The sequence below is a fragment of the Aotus nancymaae genome, unplaced genomic scaffold (genome assembly GCF_030222135.1).
Source record: "Aotus nancymaae isolate 86718 unplaced genomic scaffold, 86718_ANA_hifiasm-v0.15.2.pri h1tg000039l, whole genome shotgun sequence".
In the NCBI taxonomy this organism is placed as follows: Eukaryota; Metazoa; Chordata; class Mammalia; order Primates; family Aotidae; genus Aotus; species Aotus nancymaae.
Window position 1 is genome coordinate 821,113 of NW_026988453.1, and position 18,514 is coordinate 839,626.

Here is an 18,514-nt window from a genome sequence, read left to right on the forward strand (position 1 = left end):
AGTATTATGACTGGTAAACACAACACTGTGATATTGGCAAGAAGAATCACTTCCTTGAAGGGGCAGAAAACTATTAGTCTGAACATGCTTACTAATAATTAAGTCCTACAGTAATTTTCACTCATTTTTCTTAAAACATATAATTATCAAGTTACTGGGAATTATATTAAAAATACTTTGCTATGTATTTCAAATAGAAAACAGTGATCTGGTTTTGAGGCCAACGGGACTGGATTCTACTTCTAAGTAAAATTCAAGAGCAAACACAAGTTCACAAGGATAATTTGTTATGTGAGATTATACAAAATTGTCCATATGTCATAGATCAGAGGTAAGAAGGGTCACAAGAGACCCTGTTTCCTCTCCCTACATGGAAAGCTCCTTTACGTTTCACTAACAACAACAAAAAAAGGCACATCCTTTCATATTCTACACATATACAGGGACAGCTCCAAATCTCCCAGCTTCCCTCTTAAAGTGTCCAACAATAAACTAATGGTTGAAAGTTCTTCCCAATGTCCAACTAAATCTGTCAGAAGATATTTAACTCTTTTCTCTCTTGTTAAAGAGCTGAAGGGAAAAAAATGGATCACCCTTATATGTAATTTTTTAAAAACTCAAAAACTTTTACTGAAATTATATTTCCCATTGTTCAGAAATTATTTCCTCTATATTTACACAGTGGTTCTCAACCCTTTCTGTTCATTAGATTACCTAAGGAAGATCATTCAAATTTTTAAAAGTGACCCTGCACCCCACCCAATACCACAGCAGCCACATCTACAATTTTTTAAAAACTCCCCAGGTGATTGGGGAGTTCTGATTGAAAACCACTGCTGCAAATCTTTCTGTAAAGAAATTTTTCTCAAGCCTTTTAAAACCTTCCGCTATTTTTCAGGTTTCAAATATTGTTTTAAACTGGACTAAAAATAAGAACGTAACGTATAATGTGATATCTAAAACTAAGTGTTTTTACAGATATATAGCATAAATGAAGCAAAAATTCTGTATCTCAAATCAATTTTCCCAATGACTAATTACACCATCCCCTTAACTAGTGTCCAACATTGCATCATATCCATCTCACTCTACTTACGGAACCCAGGCACCAATGCTAAAAATTTCAGAATCAGCTTTAACATGCCTTCTTCATCCTCTATATCTAATCAACTGCCTAATCATGTTAGTTCTTTCTTCAAAATGTAGCTCTCATCCATTCCTCCTCTTCCATATTCATCTTACTCTAAATTCTTATTGCCTATTCTCCTTTCCACTCAGCTCTTCTCAACACAATGCCACTAATTTAATCTTAAGAGTTTTTATTATTCCTCCCTTCACAAAAAAATGTTCAGTGGCTTACCACTGCTTAATAAAAACCTAACTCATCAAACTGTATTAATATTTAATGCCTCATATAGAATATTCAAATTTAACATAATAAATAACTTCATATATTAAAACCAGTGTTATAAAATTCTGCACTTCCTACCTAATTTCATCCTACCTATCTAAATGTATTTCGCACCAACTCCAATGCAAATTTTCTGCTCAGTCCAGGTGTCTTTTCACGTAAGTAAAATGTAGTCCCAATGCCAAGAATTTACTTAGACTCCAACACATCCTGTATGCCCCTTTTGAAATCCTATCTTCACTTTTCTCTGTGTTTCTAAAATCTATGCATTATTCCTGATCTATGCTATGAGGCCTTCCCAAAACAGTGCAGCCACACAGACTGTCCCACTTCCAGGCAATAACCATTGCTACTTAACCATTTTATTTGTCTCCTCATTTAAACAAAGCTCCTGAAAGCAGGATCATGTTTCAAATTTTAATGTATACTTTAAAAAGGTAGCTTTTTCAGTTTTTTATTGAATATATTTTTCATTCCTTCCATTCAATATATATATATAATGATATAATGCAAATAAAATTCATCCCTATCATATCAATTTTTCACAGTAAATGTCATAAACTTAACTTGCTTATTTTAATGTGCTTATTTTAAGAAGTAACTAACTTATTCTAACACAAACCTGATCAATTCTGATTTAAAGGTAATATAATAAATCAAATAATTGTTAACACCAAAGAGAGTCAAGTGATCTGCCCTTGTTTTCACTACATATTTTCACTAAAGATAAACAAATCAGCAGAGTAAAGCCATTACTAATTAAGAAAGCCCCATACTTCAAGAAAAAATAGGCAATTAAATAGTAATCATACAGAATAAATAGTAATTATGCATATTATCTTGGACATTTGCCACTGATGTGTTTTTAGTTATCCCCCATAACGTACAGCGCAGTACCGCTTGAGCTTTTTGGTCTCAGAACTGATTTATTCTCTTAAATATCACTGAGGTTATCAAATGACTTTTATTCATGTGAGTTATAGTAATGACATTTATGTATTAAAAATCAAAACTTAGAAATTAGTAAAGCACAAAAATCCCTAAGTACACATTTCATTAGTCATCAAACATAACTTCATCACGTCCTGAAGCCTAACAAAAGTCTACCATACACTTGTGAGAAATGGGAGCGAAAAAGGCTAATAACATCTCACTACTATGAAAACAGTTCTGACCTCACAGAACTCCTAAAGTACTCCAGGGAACTGCCACAGGCCCCCAGACTACACTTTGAGAACCAAAGGTATAGCACAAAGAATTTTAAAAACAGAGTAAAATAATGTTTAAATATAGTATGAAACTTGTTTTTTAATTAAGATTTTTTTTAAAACCTGAGAGAAAGTCAAGGTATAATATTTATTTATTACACAAATATATTCCTTTTTTACAGGTAGAAAGACAAAGGGGAGATTTAAATGCCTTTAGGATATATAGGTAATATAAATGAGTGGAGTGAGCCTATAGAAGACAGACTACGGAAGGACATATAGTAAAAAAAATAGATCCTGTTCCCTTTTTCAAGAAAGCAACAATTATTCAGCTCCAGCCATGTGAAATGTTGGCCCAGTGTTGACAGATACTTTTGATTTTTCAAGAAAAGCCAGAATTTCTATGAAAAAAAATCACCTAATTTTCTAGTTGGGAAAAATGATTAAACATTTCATAAATACCATATAAGCCAAATAAAGTGTATCAGGGGGCCATTATTTTTTATCTCGGTATTATGACGTCGGAACTTAAATTAGAAAAGAAAAAAATTCTTTAAGGTTAATCACATATTTAAAGTAAGGGGCTATTTGAATTTTTTTAATCTGCTATGGTGGCTTTTAGACTGGAAATAGTTTCTGTTTAGCTAATTTTTTTTAAATGTGCCACACTAAATGAAGGAGAATTTATCCAGATTTGCAGATTCTAAGGTTAACATTTTAAAAGACAATGAACATGGACATTATTAAACCTGTTTCCCTGAACTTAAGAACACTTTAAAAAAAAGTCAGATACAAGTTGTTTAATCAGAATTGGTACATATATACATTATATATGTATATTATTTTATGTTTTTGAAATGTCTGAATTTTATAGTCACACTATCAAAAGAAAATACAATCTCAGAATAGGTTGATCACTTTAAAAATTAACTTACCAGAACCCATAATGTTGATATTACCACATGACAACTTCATGATTCAACATAAAGGACAACTGAAATCTTTCTGGTAACTTCTTGAAAGTATTTACATCACAAATTGTAAGAGACAATGACAAAATGAGACAGTCAAAGGCATTAAAATAGACTAGTAAAGAACTCATAAAGAGAAGAATTATGCCCTTGGAACAACAAACAGAATCACACATTTAGAAAAATAATTATTAACTGAGAAGCTATAGTAGGAACACAAACTGAAAGAAAAAGAATAAATTTGAAATTCATGACCTCAGACCGAAAATATATTTAGTTGTATATTCTAATACCAGGCTATTTTCTAGGAAAGTGAGCAATTAATTCCCATTTAGGTTGTCCTACAAAAAGTACTAAGGAAGCAAAACAATAAAAGAGTTGGGGGATAATCATTTTAAGTTTAAAACTTTCAGTAGTATATAATTTTATCTTCAGTGAATTCTAAGAACTCACGGCATAGTAGTTAAGTGGCTGGATTCTGAAGTCAAACTTCATATAGACATGCCATGCATTGTCAATCACTCCCTATACATCAGGGCTTCCAGTCTTTTGGCTTCCCTGGGCCACACTAGAAGGAGGAGAATCGTCTTGGGATACACATAAAATAAACTAATGAGCTTAAAAAATAAGCAAAACTTTTAAAATGCTTTATGAAAGTTTATGAATTGTTTTGGTCACATTCAAAGCTGTCCTGGGCCACATGCAACCTGCAGGCCATAGGTTGGACAAGCTTGCGATACATGATCTTTCTCAAGTTACACAGCACTCTGTGCCTCACTTTTCTCCAACGTAAAGTAGTGATAATAGCAGTACCCACCTTGAGAGATGTTGATAGGATGAGTGGAGATTATATAGATACATCCATACGTATGTGTATATATATATAAAATACATATATAGAGAAAGAGAGCTCAGAATAGAGACTAACACATAGAACGCCTAGCTATCACTATATTCGTTGTTTTAAGGTAAGATGGAAAAAATGCTGAGATACTGATGCAGAAATTTGACCATAGTGAATGGAGATAATGCATTAAGCAAAATGGTAGGTTATTATTGGCTCTTTCATTCTCCTCATATAAATTTACGTCCCCTCAACTAGGACCTTCCCAAGTCTGATCACTTGTTTTAAAATGACATCCTTCTATACTTCTGTCTTAAAGAGTAATTCCTTAAGAAAAAAAAAATTTTTTTTTGACAGATTCTCACTCTGTCACTAGGTTGAAGTGCAGTGGCATGATCTTGGCTCACTGCAACCACTGCCTCCCGGATTCCAGCAATTTCTCTGCATCAGCCTCCCAAGTTGTTGGGACTACAGGTTCAAACCACCACACTCAGCTAATTATATTTTGTATTTTAGTAGAGATGAGGTTTCTCCATGTTGGCCAGGATGGTCTTGATTTCTTGACCTAATGATCTGCCCGCCTCAGCCTCCAAAAGTGCTGGAATTATAGATGTGAGCCACCGAGCCCAGCCAAAATTTTTATATTTATAGTCAACTAACTACTCAACACTTAAGAGTGCTGCATAACAGCTCACCACCCATTCCTACCTAACTGGCCCACCTATGTGTTTCACATATTCTTCTTTTCTTCAGTTCACTCCTAACTTCTATTTTCTATCCTATCTCTTCACCCTTACCTCATTATCACTCAATCACCAGCACAATCTCTCCTCTCTTTTACCTCCTCTATCTCCTTTTCTCATTTTCTGTCATGGTAAAAGTGAAAACTGGGTCACTACAGGAAGAAATGTGTATTGTTACCAAAGGCAATCAGAATAACAAAAGAAACATTAAGCTAAAATGTTTAACTAAAACATTAGTTAAAAAGCACCATGGCAAACAACCTTAGAATATGACTCAAACAATTCAATAAAAGCTGCTGCTTCCCCATTTTTATAGTTATTCTCAGGAATAAGATACATACATTAATATATCCAAGCAAGAAGCCCAAATGCATAAAACCTTAATTATTGCTCAAGATTGATATCTGACTGACAAGAGAAGGAAATGCAATTAGTCCAGGTCAGTAGAAAAAGCAGGCAAATGACAGAGTTATTAGCAACTTAACTTCCATCACTTCTAAATTGACTGTAACTACATTCCCGGTATTGATAATACCAATATAAGATCAGACAGAAGTCTCCAAATTCTTTTTACGCTAGGATTGCAACCATCTCCTTCAAGGAGTTGCATAACAACACTGACCACCAGACCTAGGTACCAAGAGAATAAGTACCAAAATGCCAAAGACCAAATGGGAGAACGTCTTAATTATGTACCGCAGATATGTAGTGTTCTACTTGTCTATTTCTGTAGACATATGTGATCATATTAAATAAGGAAATCGGGGGAAAAAACAATGAAGAAAAAGGATCAAGATTTTGTACTCACACAATGGAAAATAAATATTCATAACTTGACAGAAGTAAAAGAGCAAATATTAGACATTTACGGTTTCCTGCATTTATAGTGTGGTCTTCGATACATACTCTTCAAATTAAGAAGTTTAAACACCTATGTTTAAGAATAAGCAAAGAAAAAACCACATTCAGAAATATGCATGTATTATTAGAACTCAAGTATCCACACTGACAGTTATTTGCTTAACCTATTTTTACAAACACAGCATACAGACCTCGATGAATGTTTCTCCTGTTATTCTTCTACCTTAACCAATACTTTTTTCCCCTTACCAGCTTATTTTATGGTCAGAGGTTAAACTGCTAACCCTTCACCTTCCAGGAAAGTTTTTTTCCCTCTCTCATAAAAGGTTTTTCACTGTGTGCAGCAGTCGGATTAGCTCTTCTCTTTGAGAACAAAAGCTCTGTCTTTGTCTTCGCTGTTTGGGCATGGAGCCCCTACATCAGAGGAAGCTGCTCCTACTCAACTTGCACAATAATGATATTGTGAGGCCCCACGAAAGCCTGGCCTCTCAGTGTCTAGACTCTCATCCAACCAGCAAGCCAAAGAGAAAATCCTGTCAAGCACTCAGCTGAAAATTAACTAAGGTATCCTGTTGAGAACCTGATGAAGATGTTATTTGACCATACGGTAAAACTTTCTATTGTTGAACATAAAGATAAGAGAAAAACTTTTAGAACTCAATGATTTGACAATCTTGGTCACCAATTCACACATGGGTCAGTAAATGTATTTTACCAACATACAACCCCTTCCTCTATACGTGCTCTTAAAATAATACACAGGCTTATTTATGACACTCTAAGCTCTTACATTTAAAAATCTGTGCAACTAAGAGATACATTCAAAAAAATTATAAGAAATTACATGTTATTTGCAGTTTTTACATTAAAGATTTATCATTAGAAATTCTGCTACTGTATTTGTCACTGAAGGACCCAATCAAAATGCAGAAGTCAAAATAAAACCGTCATCTTCTCATATTCCTGAATAAGTTTTAAAATATTAAGCAAAAGAGAAATAGTAAACTAAAAAGTCAATAATTGATTAAGGCTTAGAAATGAAAACAAGAGTATATAAACCAAACCATTCTTATAAAAACTGTTTGTAAATTTTTTAACCTGTAAAATGTTAAATACATTAGATAAATTTAAATTTGGTCATATGATAGCAATAAAAGATAATTCTCTCAAGTACATTAAGTTATGGGTGAGTTCATAAATATTTACAAGAGGTTTTGGGGACTGTTGCAGTTTTTAAAATATCATCTTATAATTTACACCAATAGCAACAACTGTTATTGAAAATTATTAAGTGAAAACTATATGTGATTATAACCACATTTAATAAGCTCATATTGAAATCTAAAAAGGAATGCACAAAAATAGATGTTTTGTGCTATTGGTACAAAAAGAATAATCTTTTTCCTTCTGTCAAAATTTACTGCAATACATTAGTAATTTAAAAAATAAACTTTACATAATAATCAGAATAGTTCAAAACTCTACAAATGGATAGCAATTAATGAAAGATAAGGGTGTCACTACTGTATTCAGGATTCAGAATTAAAGAATAAATCATTTTTACATACTCCATACAGTAATATAAATTGATTCCCCAAATTTTAGGAGAAACATAAATGTACTTTCTTTTTTAACCTACAACAAACTTAACAAAAGAAATACATCTATTCTTAAGGGGGAAAAAAATCAATGCTTATCCATAGCAGATGTCTGGCATGGAGGAGTATTTTCCTACTCTTTTAATAGACACATGAAAATCTAAGTCTGGCAAACATTTAAATTGAAGACTCTGGAACACAGTGAATAAGTGACATCTGGCAGAAAATGTTAAATATTTCATTCCTACTTCTGCAGAAAAAAAAGGATCAAAAATTTAACAAAATTTAAAAGAACATTTCATATAACACTGATATGCAATTGTAAAAAATAGATTTGGTTAAATCTATATGATATATGAATAACACGAAAGTTAACAGAATGGTATAAAAACCAATATTGAATAGGTCCATCATGTCTACCATTAAGTATTTTTTATATCAATGAATTATGTAATCTGTAAAATGATTACAGAACCAAGTACATCCACCCAAATACTGGAGGCAGAATGGCTTTATTCTACTATTTGTTCTACAAAACACCTCTGCTTCGAGGTTTTATTTCCTCAGAATGCTACTCAGCTTCACAGAAAGGATATAAAATACCTTGGCTTTTGGCAATTAAACTAAATAAAATTTAAAAGTCCAAGACCTGAGAGTATTCACTGTTAAAAAAAATTACTTTGAAGCTACTTCTCTTGGGTTCTCCGGCACTTTCCTTTGTTAGAGGTGATCTAAAGTTTTGCTTAACAGTTTATGTTCACTTTAGTGTGAACTATGAAACATTCAATTTACAAAGCATTCTTAGACTTTCATGAATTTTAAAGGGCATTATTCGAAAATATAGGTTGGGGCCATCTTTCCTCCTCCCGTGGAGCCGCCGCCATGAAGGTCGAGCTGTGCGGTTTCAGTGGGTACAAGATTCCTGGACACGGAGGTGCTACGCCAGGACCGAAGGGAAGGTTTTCCAGTTTCTTAATGCAAAATGCGAGTCAGCGTTCCTTTCCAAGAGGAATCCTCAGCAGATAAACAGGACGGACTGTCCTCTATAGAAGGAAGCATAAAAAGGGACAGTCGGAAGAAGTTCAAAAGAAAAGAACCCGCGGAGCAGTCAAATTCCAGAGGGCCATTACTGGTGCATCTCTTGCTAATATCATGGCCAAAAGGAATCAGAAACCTGAAGTTAGAAAGCCTCAAGAAGAACAAGCTATCAGGGCTTCTAAGGAAGCAAAACAGGATAAGCAGGTGTCTAAAAAGACTGCAATGGCTGCTGCTAAGGCACTTCTAAAGACAGCAGCTAAGCAAATGATTGTGAAGCCTGTACAAGTTTCGGCTCCAGAGTTGGTGGAAAACGCTAAGCTGGCAGATTAGATTTTTAAATAAAGATCGGACTATTTTAAAAAGAAGAAGAAGAAAGTGTAGATTGAAATACTGCTAAACAACTCACTCTTTTGATTTCAAGCTCAATTTTAGGCTGCAGATTAAAACTTTTGTTGAATTTGAATAGCAAACATCTTGAGTCAGAGAGAACATAAGATCTACTCATTTAGAGATTTAACATTAAATGATTTGCCCAAACTATCTATCTACCTATCTATCTATCTATCTATCTATCTACCTACCTACCTGTCTGTCTGTCTGTCTGTCTGTCTGTCTGAGACAGGATCTTGCTCTCTTGCGCAGGTTGGAGTACAGAGGCACAACCACAGCTTACTGAAGCCTCACTTGAGGCTGCCTCAGCCTCCCAAATAGTTAAGACCACAGGTGTATGCCACCACATCCAGCTAATTAAAATAACAGTAATAATTTGTACAGACAGGGTCTCACTATGTTGTCCAGACTGGTCTTGAACTTCTGGCCTGAAGCACTCTTTATACCTTGGCCTCACAAATCACTAGGATTAGTTATGAGCCACCATGTCCAGCCTCTTATATTTTAAATTAAAATGATAAATTCTATGTATATCATAAAAATCATCCCTGAGATAATCTGTGATAAATTTGTTACTGTAACCTTTCTTTACAAATGCCCATACTCTATTCCTGTTGTACTAGAAAGGCTATTCATTAGCTCCAAGGCTCCACTGATCTTCCTTGCCTTTCTGTTAGGTCTGCTATCCATATTTTTGTTATACCACTCATTCTGAAAACAGCTTCCTCTTTATTTGTGACTGCTGAGGACACACCCAAGCATCTATTCTTTCGAATGTCTTTGTGAGACTACTTCATAAAGGAGATTTCTCAATACAAGCATTTATGCAAGACATCAAAAAATCTGTTGCTATCGCTCTTGAAAATCACCCAAGACTGCCTAATTGCATATAAAAAGGCCTATTCTGAGTCTAAATCATCCTTTATCTTTTTTGTCATATGATAGTATCATCCACCATAAGCCCTAATCCACTCCTAACTCTATCCTAGTTCTTCCAATTGCACACATAGGGCATATCAGAGACACTGCTCCTTTCCTACAATCAGTTATAAGGCAGCACACCAATAAACCCGACCGCAATATCTCCAACGGAATAGTGGGAAAGTCATCTGCCCATGGTAAAGTGGCTGAATCAAAGCACCACCTTAGCCCTATTCCTTTGGACAATGGCTTCAAACTTTCAGATGCATAACAATCACCTGGGAAACTTTTTCCAACATGTAGATTACACTCTTATTTCCATCCTTAAAATAAAGTATGTCCCAGGAACCTGATTTCTCAATAAATCATCTATAATTCTAAAAAGACCTGACAAAGAGTGAATAGCAGGTCTTTTTAAACACTTGTGGACATCCATCTAGCAACATTAAACATTCCATTTTGGAGGTATGACAAGACTCCATAGGCTCCTGAAAACAAGGAGATTTTTGCACTCTATTAGACTTGTTTTACTAAGTATTATAGGAAGTTCTCCTACTTAACCCTTACAGCGAGAATGCAGCAATGATCCTTATTCATTTTTGGGCCTTTTCTTAGCTAGACAAGAAAAACATTCACATAGGTATCCAGAATCTAATTTACTAAAAGTAGGGAAGCCTCTAGATTCTAATTATGTAAAAACTGGTAAATTTAAAAATAAATACTTAGAAATATGCTTCAAAAAAGAAAAACAAGTAAAGCTATGGCTTCCTGTTGAGTTACAAATCTCTCTTGGGTCTGGTAGAACTGTGTTTTCCAATCACCTTGAGGAAATAAAGCATTACTTACTTCTAAGACAAAATTTCCAGTATTATTCTAAAATTGCATTAGAAAGGAGAGGGCAAGATAGATATCTTACCTGGAAAGCAGATAAGCCAGCTCATTTGCTTCCAGCAAGTTTTGATTACGTCCTAATTTCCTACAATTTATTTTCCCTATTTACTTTCCCCTTCAACTATATTTATACAGATTTCTCTGACACCTGTTTATTACAGTTCTTCTCCTCTCTGCACTGATCCAGTATGAATTAGCATGCATGAGTACCCTCTGTTATATAAGAGGACAAAAGGGAGTATCTAATATTATAATTGGAGAAGAAGCTTTCATGGCAAACTATTTAGAAACAATGCTGAATTTTGAATTTAAGGTGCTATTTTTCTCATTTAGACATAGAAATATTTTCCTTTCAAAGCTAAAAAATAACATTAAATCCACATAGAGAATGATGGCCAAGTCACAACAATTCCCTCTTTTCTGGGAGCTATATCCTATCCTCAGGGTGGGTTTTTAGTAGGTGCATCCACAATTGGTGAATGTGACCTCAGGCTACAGCTGAATAAGTCAAACTCACGACCTAATCTGGGCCAGTTTCTATCTCATAGAAGACTTGGGTTATGAACTGGGAAATACAACATGGAAGGTGCTGACACAGAATCACTTTTTGGCAAAAAGATGACTGAAGAACCTCAGAACTTCCATGGTAACTACATTCACAAAAATTACTTACCCATGTACTTAATTACCATAGCGTTTCCTCTAACCATAGATACAGAATGTTAAAGCAGCACTTTTACATCCATAAAAAGGACATCTGCTTCCAGCCAAGAGAAAGTATAAACTGTATTTGCTCTCTCCCTCTTAAAAACTGAAAATCTAAAAAAATACATGAAACAATTTTCAGACATCAGTAAATGCAGGACAGTGATCCCTGACAGAGATAAAACAAATAAGGTAAGCCTACAATTGGTCTTATTATCTGGAGTTTCCAGTATGTGGCATGAGGTGGGAGAAACCCAGGCAGTGCCCGGTGGTCTCCCTGAGATGAGGTTGGAAGCCCAAAATCATCTGGAGTCCACAAAGAGAACAGGAGAAGCAGCTTCACAGGAATAGGGCTCTTGAGAGCTGCAGAAGGTTCACCACCAACCCCCACCAAGACTTTAGTGGACTGATGATCAGCGCACACATATGAGGAAACTATCCAACATTGAGGAAAGAACCACCCCGAAAAAAAAAAAACAGGGAAAAATCCCAGGATCAGCTGACGTTCACACCACCCAGAGTGGGAAAAGCTCATCAACAACAGAGTATTGCGTACAGTACTCAGAGGGTAATACCTTAGCAGTGGGAAAAATGAGCACTAGACTGAAGTCGACTCTGGTTTCACCTACCGAAGCTTAAAAGCAAGCCTCAAATTTTCAAACTGTTTCCAAATAACTTAACTGTAATCTAAAACAAAAACCTTCAGTGTATGGGGACTTTTAGGAGGAAAAACCATATACTGCACCACAAAGCAAGTCCTAATTGATTTAAAAGGATTCAAGTCATACCACAATATTCTCTGGAATTATATTAGCAAAATATGACAGAAATATCCCCAAATATTTGTAACCTAAATAACATACTTCTAAATAACCCAACAAAGAAGAAATCAAAAGGAAATGAAAATCTAAATGAACTGTAAATGAAAATAAAAACAAAACTGATAAACTGATCAAAAGTAAGGACTATTCTCTGTGAAAGACAATGTTAATTAAAAGCATGAAAAGACAAGATACAGATGGAGAAAAAAATGCAAATCCAACAAAGTCATTGTATCCTGGATATATTAAAATCTTTCAAAACTCAGTAATAAGAAACCAACCCAATAAAGAAAATGTATGAGAAACAGCTGAACAGACATTTCACCAAAGAAGATATACAGACAGAAAATAAGCAAATGAATTCATCTTAATAAAACATAATTGAGTCTTAAAATGCTTCCACCAACTTCTAAGAAATCAGAACTTTTCTTCTAAATTAGAATATGTAATGTGCTAAGATATTCTTAATAGTTCCTTCCAGCCACCCTATAAAAATTTTTGTACCATAAAATATAATTTTGTATCAGCAAAGACAATCACGATAGCCCTGAACTTGTTTGATTTGGGGCTGGGAAGGCATACAACCTAATTATGAGTGCAAAAGGAAGAAGCATGTAATTTTAATTCTGTTAAGTTGTTTACAGTGAGACTCATTGACAATGAGCAAAAACTTGAAAAGGGTAAAGAAATTATTGTGCATATATCTTGGGAAAGCGTATTAGAAATAAACAAAAAGTGCAAACTCTCGAAGGAGCACACATGATGTTGTTCCAGGGATAGCAAGAAGCCAGTGTAGCTGAGAGCAAGGGAGAAAAGTGGGAGAGGATGAGGTCAGAAATGTAAACATGGGGATTTGAGCCAGTTAAAAGGAGCCATGTAGATTCCTGGAAAATCTTTTATTTGAATGATCTGAAAAGGCAGAGGGATGAGTGAAAAAGGAATTATGAGCAGTAAATCCCTATATGGGGAAGACTGAGTCTCAGAAAGTCAAGATTTGAAAATTGAGGTTGTAGACAAATTTCTATTATTATATCTAATTGCTACAAAATATATTGTGAGAACTATCAAAAGGAAGATGAAATCCTTGCTTCAGTGAGTTGATAATCTAGTTGAAGAACTAAACAATAATACAATTAAAATGACAGAATGTTTAAATTACAAGGGGCTTTCAGATAGTCTATAGCTTCTGTTTAACTGAAGGAACTTGAGTCAAAAAAGGGAAAATGATTTATGCGAGATCATATAACTAATTATTGGTTTAGGAAGAACTAAAATGCCCCCTTCATTCATAAGTTCTCTTAAAGTCCAGTACATCAATGGTATGAAAGACAAGCTGAAGAAAAGGCTATACTCATAAAGCACTTTTGCAAGATAAATAAGCCTTTGTCACATTCACTTGCTTTCCTGACTTCCAAATTTCTGTCCTACAATTTTGAGGGAAGGAGTGAGAAGCAAAGCTAATACCTATGTTGATAAGTAAACCCACCAGTGGATCAAAAGATAAAAATCCTTCTGTATTTTGATAAGAAAAGCGCTCAAATCTTTTTATATGAAGACTATTATTTTCTTCCTAACAAAACGACTCTGTTTTCTGGAATTTCTCGAGGTCACAAAGAGAAAGGATAAGGCAAGTAAATCATTATCCTCTGTGTTGATAGAGTTTGCTTCCTTCAAATCAAGATCAAACACCACTGCTGGTAAAAAAATAACGTCTCCTTCCAGAGTCCTCTCACTGAAGCAGTAGTACTTCCAACATATCCCAAGATAGAGTAACCAATTAATTCAAGTGCACAGCCCAAAGATCATCACTTCCAACTCAACCCAACCAAGGATATATTACCCAAGCAAGGGTATAAAGTGTTTACAATGATGCCATCCTTATTTACACATATTAACAGGGCAAATAATCATTAAAGCAGTTTTAAACTATTAATACACTTTTAAAATTCTAACGTTAGAATATTAAACTTCAAAGTAGAAAAAGACTAATGTGAGAATGTCAACACACAATCTTTAACACATTTCTGCACAATCTTTTGAACCTAATTATCAAACTGACAATTTAAATTAATTATAAAGTAACACGAAAACATACCTTTTATGCCTTTAGTAAAGATTTACTATTTAAAAAAACTTTTAAAAGTAGTTTCAAACATTTAGTAGGCAGAAAACTTACAACATTAATATCTATGCAATCTCACCAGATAAATAATGTAAAATTTCAGTTTCATAATCCTATACACAGAATGAATAAAATGGGCATAAACTACATATATTCAAAAACAAACAAACAGAAAAACTAAAATAAATTTGGCAACCCACACCTATGGTATGCAGAAAGGCAGAAAGAACATTAAACTTCATTTAGAGATTCAATTTGCAGTTTCAGCTCTTCCACTTTATAACTCTGGAACCTTAAGTATGAAAGAACTTCACTGAGCTTTAATTCGGTCAATAAAATGAAGATAGCTATTGAACCTAACATAGAGAGTTGTTGAGAAAATCAAAATTAATTTAAAATAGCATATGTAAAATCCCTTTCAATCTGTAAATTAATACACAAATTTACATTACGATGAGAAATATTAAATATAATACAATGGCACTATTTCAAGTCTTAGTTGATACCATCTAATATAGCAATCTAATTTCTCTAGTCATTTTTTCTTTCAAAAAACTCGGTTCATAAAAAGTTCTATGTTATCAACTGTAGGCATATGTTTACATAGAGGTAAATAATTACAGACTAATCTGTCATATAACATCTTAATTTTGATCATAATAATATCAAGGGACAGAATTTTTATACTTCAGTTTCATATTTCTACTGTGTGTTTTGTGGAACAAGACACATTTATTGAGTACCTACTTATATAATTCTCTAAAGAATTTAAAAAAGGAGAAAAGATAACATCTCTGACTTTAGCAATCTTTCAGTCTAGCTGGCATAATACTATATATTCATAAATAAATAATGTAAATTAAAGTGATAGGAGACTTCACTTTTGGCCATGAGGCAGTAATAGGCACAAACCAGCTGGCCCACCATAACAATGTAAAATAAAGTAAAATGTACAAAATATTTGAAACAAATATTTTTAAAAGTAGAGCAATAGGAAAAGCAGGACTGTGATCTCCCTAGGAAAAAGAAATTACACAAAATGATCACTACAATCTCCCTGGCTTTCTGTCTGGAGGCACTTTCAGAACTGTAGCACACAAAGAACCACAGTTTTGCTGAGCAGCAGAAGAGAATAAAGTTGAGATGTATAGTAAAATCTGTGGAAAAAAACACCAAATACAAGGAGCGTCAGAAATCTGTATAAGGGTCATAATTAAGTCTTTGGCCAAACACTAGGTTGCACATGTGCAGGGTGACACTCTTGACAATGCCTGGCAGCGAACAGCTGAATGGAAATTCTGGTGGTCACATAGTACCAAGAGAACAAGCAAATAAAATCATGGACATGTGAGGAATTCAACTGAGACACCTCAGAAAGTTCACACTGTTAGGAGACAATTCCCAGAGTCTCCCACTTATCTTCACTTTTTCAGAGCAGGGCTAATGACTGGGTTTTATTCCAGACTAACTTTTCCAGAATGACTGATTAATAGGGGAAGTAATAATTAACAAAGTTTTAAAAACTATTAACATGATATTAACAAGATAAAAGCAAACACCCTTAGAAAATAGTCTCCATCCCAAGCAGAGAGCACATTACCTTATAGCCTTGGAAAACAGAAACACAGATATACCTTGAAGATATTGCAAGTTCACTTCTGGATCACCTCAATAAAACGAGTATCACAATAAAGCAAGTCACACAAATTTTTTGGTTTCCTAGTGCATATAAAAGTTATGTTCACACTATACTGTAGTCTATTAAGTGTGCAATAGCATTATGTCTTCCAAAATGTACAAACCTTAATTTAAAAATGTTATTGCTTTAAAAAATGCTAACAATCTTCTGAGCCTTCAGCAAGTCAAAATCTTTTTGTTGGTGGAGGGTCTCCCTCAATGTTGACGGCTGCTAACTGATCACTAAGGTAGTTGCTGAAGGCTAGGGTGGCTGCGAAAACTTCTTAAAATAAGACAATTGATTCTTCCTTTCACAAAAGATTTCTTATTATCGTAAGATGCAGTTTGAACATCTTTCAAAATTAGAGTCAATCTAAGCTGGTTACAGTAGTGCGTGCCTGAAGTCCTACCTACTAGGGAGGCTGAGGTAGGAGGACTACTTGAGCCCAGGAGTTCAAGGCAAACCTGGGCAACATAGCAAGACCCCCTCACAGAAACAAAATGGAGTCAATCCTCTCAAAAACCCTTCCCTGCTTTATCATATAAGTTCATGTAATATTCTAACCCCTTGGTTCTCATCTCAACAATGTTCAGAGCATCTTCACCAGTAGATTCCATCTTAAGAAACCACATTCTTTGCTAATCCATAAGAAGCAACTCTTCATCCAGTCAAGTTTTATCATAAGATAGCAGCAATTCAGTCACATATTCAGGATTCACTTCTAATTCTAGTCCTCTTGTTATATCCACCACATCTTCAGTAACTTACTCCACTGAAGTTTTGAACCCCTCAAGGTCATTCACAAAGGTTGGAATCAATTTGTTCCAAACTTCTGTTATGTTCATATTATGACCTCCTCCCATGAATCATGAAATATTCTTAATGACATCTACAATGGTGAATCCTTTCCATTCACCAAAGAGATTTTTAATCTACTTTGTCCAGATCCATCAGAGGAATCACTATCTAGGGCATCTATAGCCTTTCAAAATGGATTTCTTACATTTAAACCTAATCGTATAAAACTTGAAAGTCAAAATTACTCTTTGATCCACAAGCTGCAGAATGGATGTTGTGTTAGCAAGCATTAAAACCTTCATCTTCTTGTGTAGCTCCATCAGAGCTCTTGGATGAACAGGTTACATTGTCAACAAGCAAAAGTATTTTAAAAGAAATCTTTTTTTCTGAGCAGTAGGTCTCAACAGTAGCCCTAGAATATTCAATAAGCCATGCTATAAATGGATGTGCTATCATCCAGGCTTTGTTACTCCATTTATAGAGCCAGGCAGAGTAGATTTAGCATAATTTGTATGGGTCCTGGGATTTTTGAATTTATAAATGAGCACTGGCTTCAACTTCAAGTCACTAGCTACATTAGCTCATAACAAGAGTCAGCCTGTCCTTTGAAACTCAGAAGGCAAGCACTGACTTCTGTCTAGCTTGGAAAGCCTTACATGGCATCTTCTTTTAATATAAGGCTGTTTCATGTACACTGAAAATCAGTTGTTTAATATAGCCACCTTCATCAATGATCTTAGCTAGATCTTCTGCATAACTTGCTGCACAATAAAGCAAAGTGTGATAAAACAAGATTTGTCTGAAGTATCTCCCTCCAACAGCAAAAAGCAGGCATGCTTACTGCAAACTATATGATACTTGAGTTTCCTACGTTTAGGGTTCCTCTTCTATAACACAATCAACTGCATTTGCAGGCAATCATCTGGGTTCATTCACACCCCACTCCTGTGATTTAAGGGCAAGGAATGCTCATGTAACTTGTGCCATGAATAATATGTCACAATCATATTATTTATGATTCATATTATTCATCATTTCCTCTGTCCCTGATCATGGAAACTCATGTTTTCTGACAGCATCAATGAAATCAAAAGAGGCTAACCAGTTAGCACTTAAATAGAATAAAATCTCAAACTCTACACATTTGTTGACACACACACCTCAGAAGTAAGGCTACTTTAGCCTTAGAGGTAAAATACTCTAGACCCACCCAAAGATGAAAAACAAACCCTGAAAAGATCGAATTGGTCCACCAAAAAATTGATTGCCCACCAAAACAAAATGCAATACTTACTAAAAAAAAGATAAATTTTAAACTGTCAATAATATGATATCCAAAATATTCAGATGTAACAAAAAATTATCAGACATGCAAAGAATCAATAAAACATTGGGGAAGCAGGGGTGGGGTGAGGTGGTGGTATGAAAAGTACACAGAAAAAAAATCCAAAATGAAACAGATATTAGAGTTACCAAACAAGAATTTTAAAAAAGAGTTATGCAGTAGGCAGAAC

General features: G+C 34.5%; 1 protein-coding gene and 1 pseudogene across 8 annotated transcripts in view; one reads left to right on the top strand and one right to left on the bottom strand.

Annotated features, from left to right (window-relative positions):
* Window positions 1-18,514, bottom strand: part of DENND1B (DENN domain containing 1B) — a 260,254-nt gene that overhangs the window by 213,923 nt on the left and 27,817 nt on the right. Inside the window, exons 1-2 of one of the 8 annotated variants that reach the window (XM_021677230.2) lie at window positions 8,286-8,442; window positions 5,986-6,108 (exon numbers count right to left, since the gene is read on the bottom strand). The exons of 6 other annotated variants lie outside the window; for them this stretch is intronic. In XM_021677230.2, the coding sequence (XP_021532905.1) occupies window positions 5,986-6,007 (22 nt within the window). In that variant the 5' untranslated portion in view covers window positions 6,008-6,108; window positions 8,286-8,442. Of the gene's footprint in view, window positions 1-5,985; window positions 6,404-8,285; window positions 8,443-18,514 lie in introns of those variants that run through there. One more of the 8 variants, XM_064360209.1, reaches the window with a different exon arrangement.
* LOC110569545 (large ribosomal subunit protein eL24-like) lies at window positions 8,519-8,991 on the top strand (annotated as a pseudogene).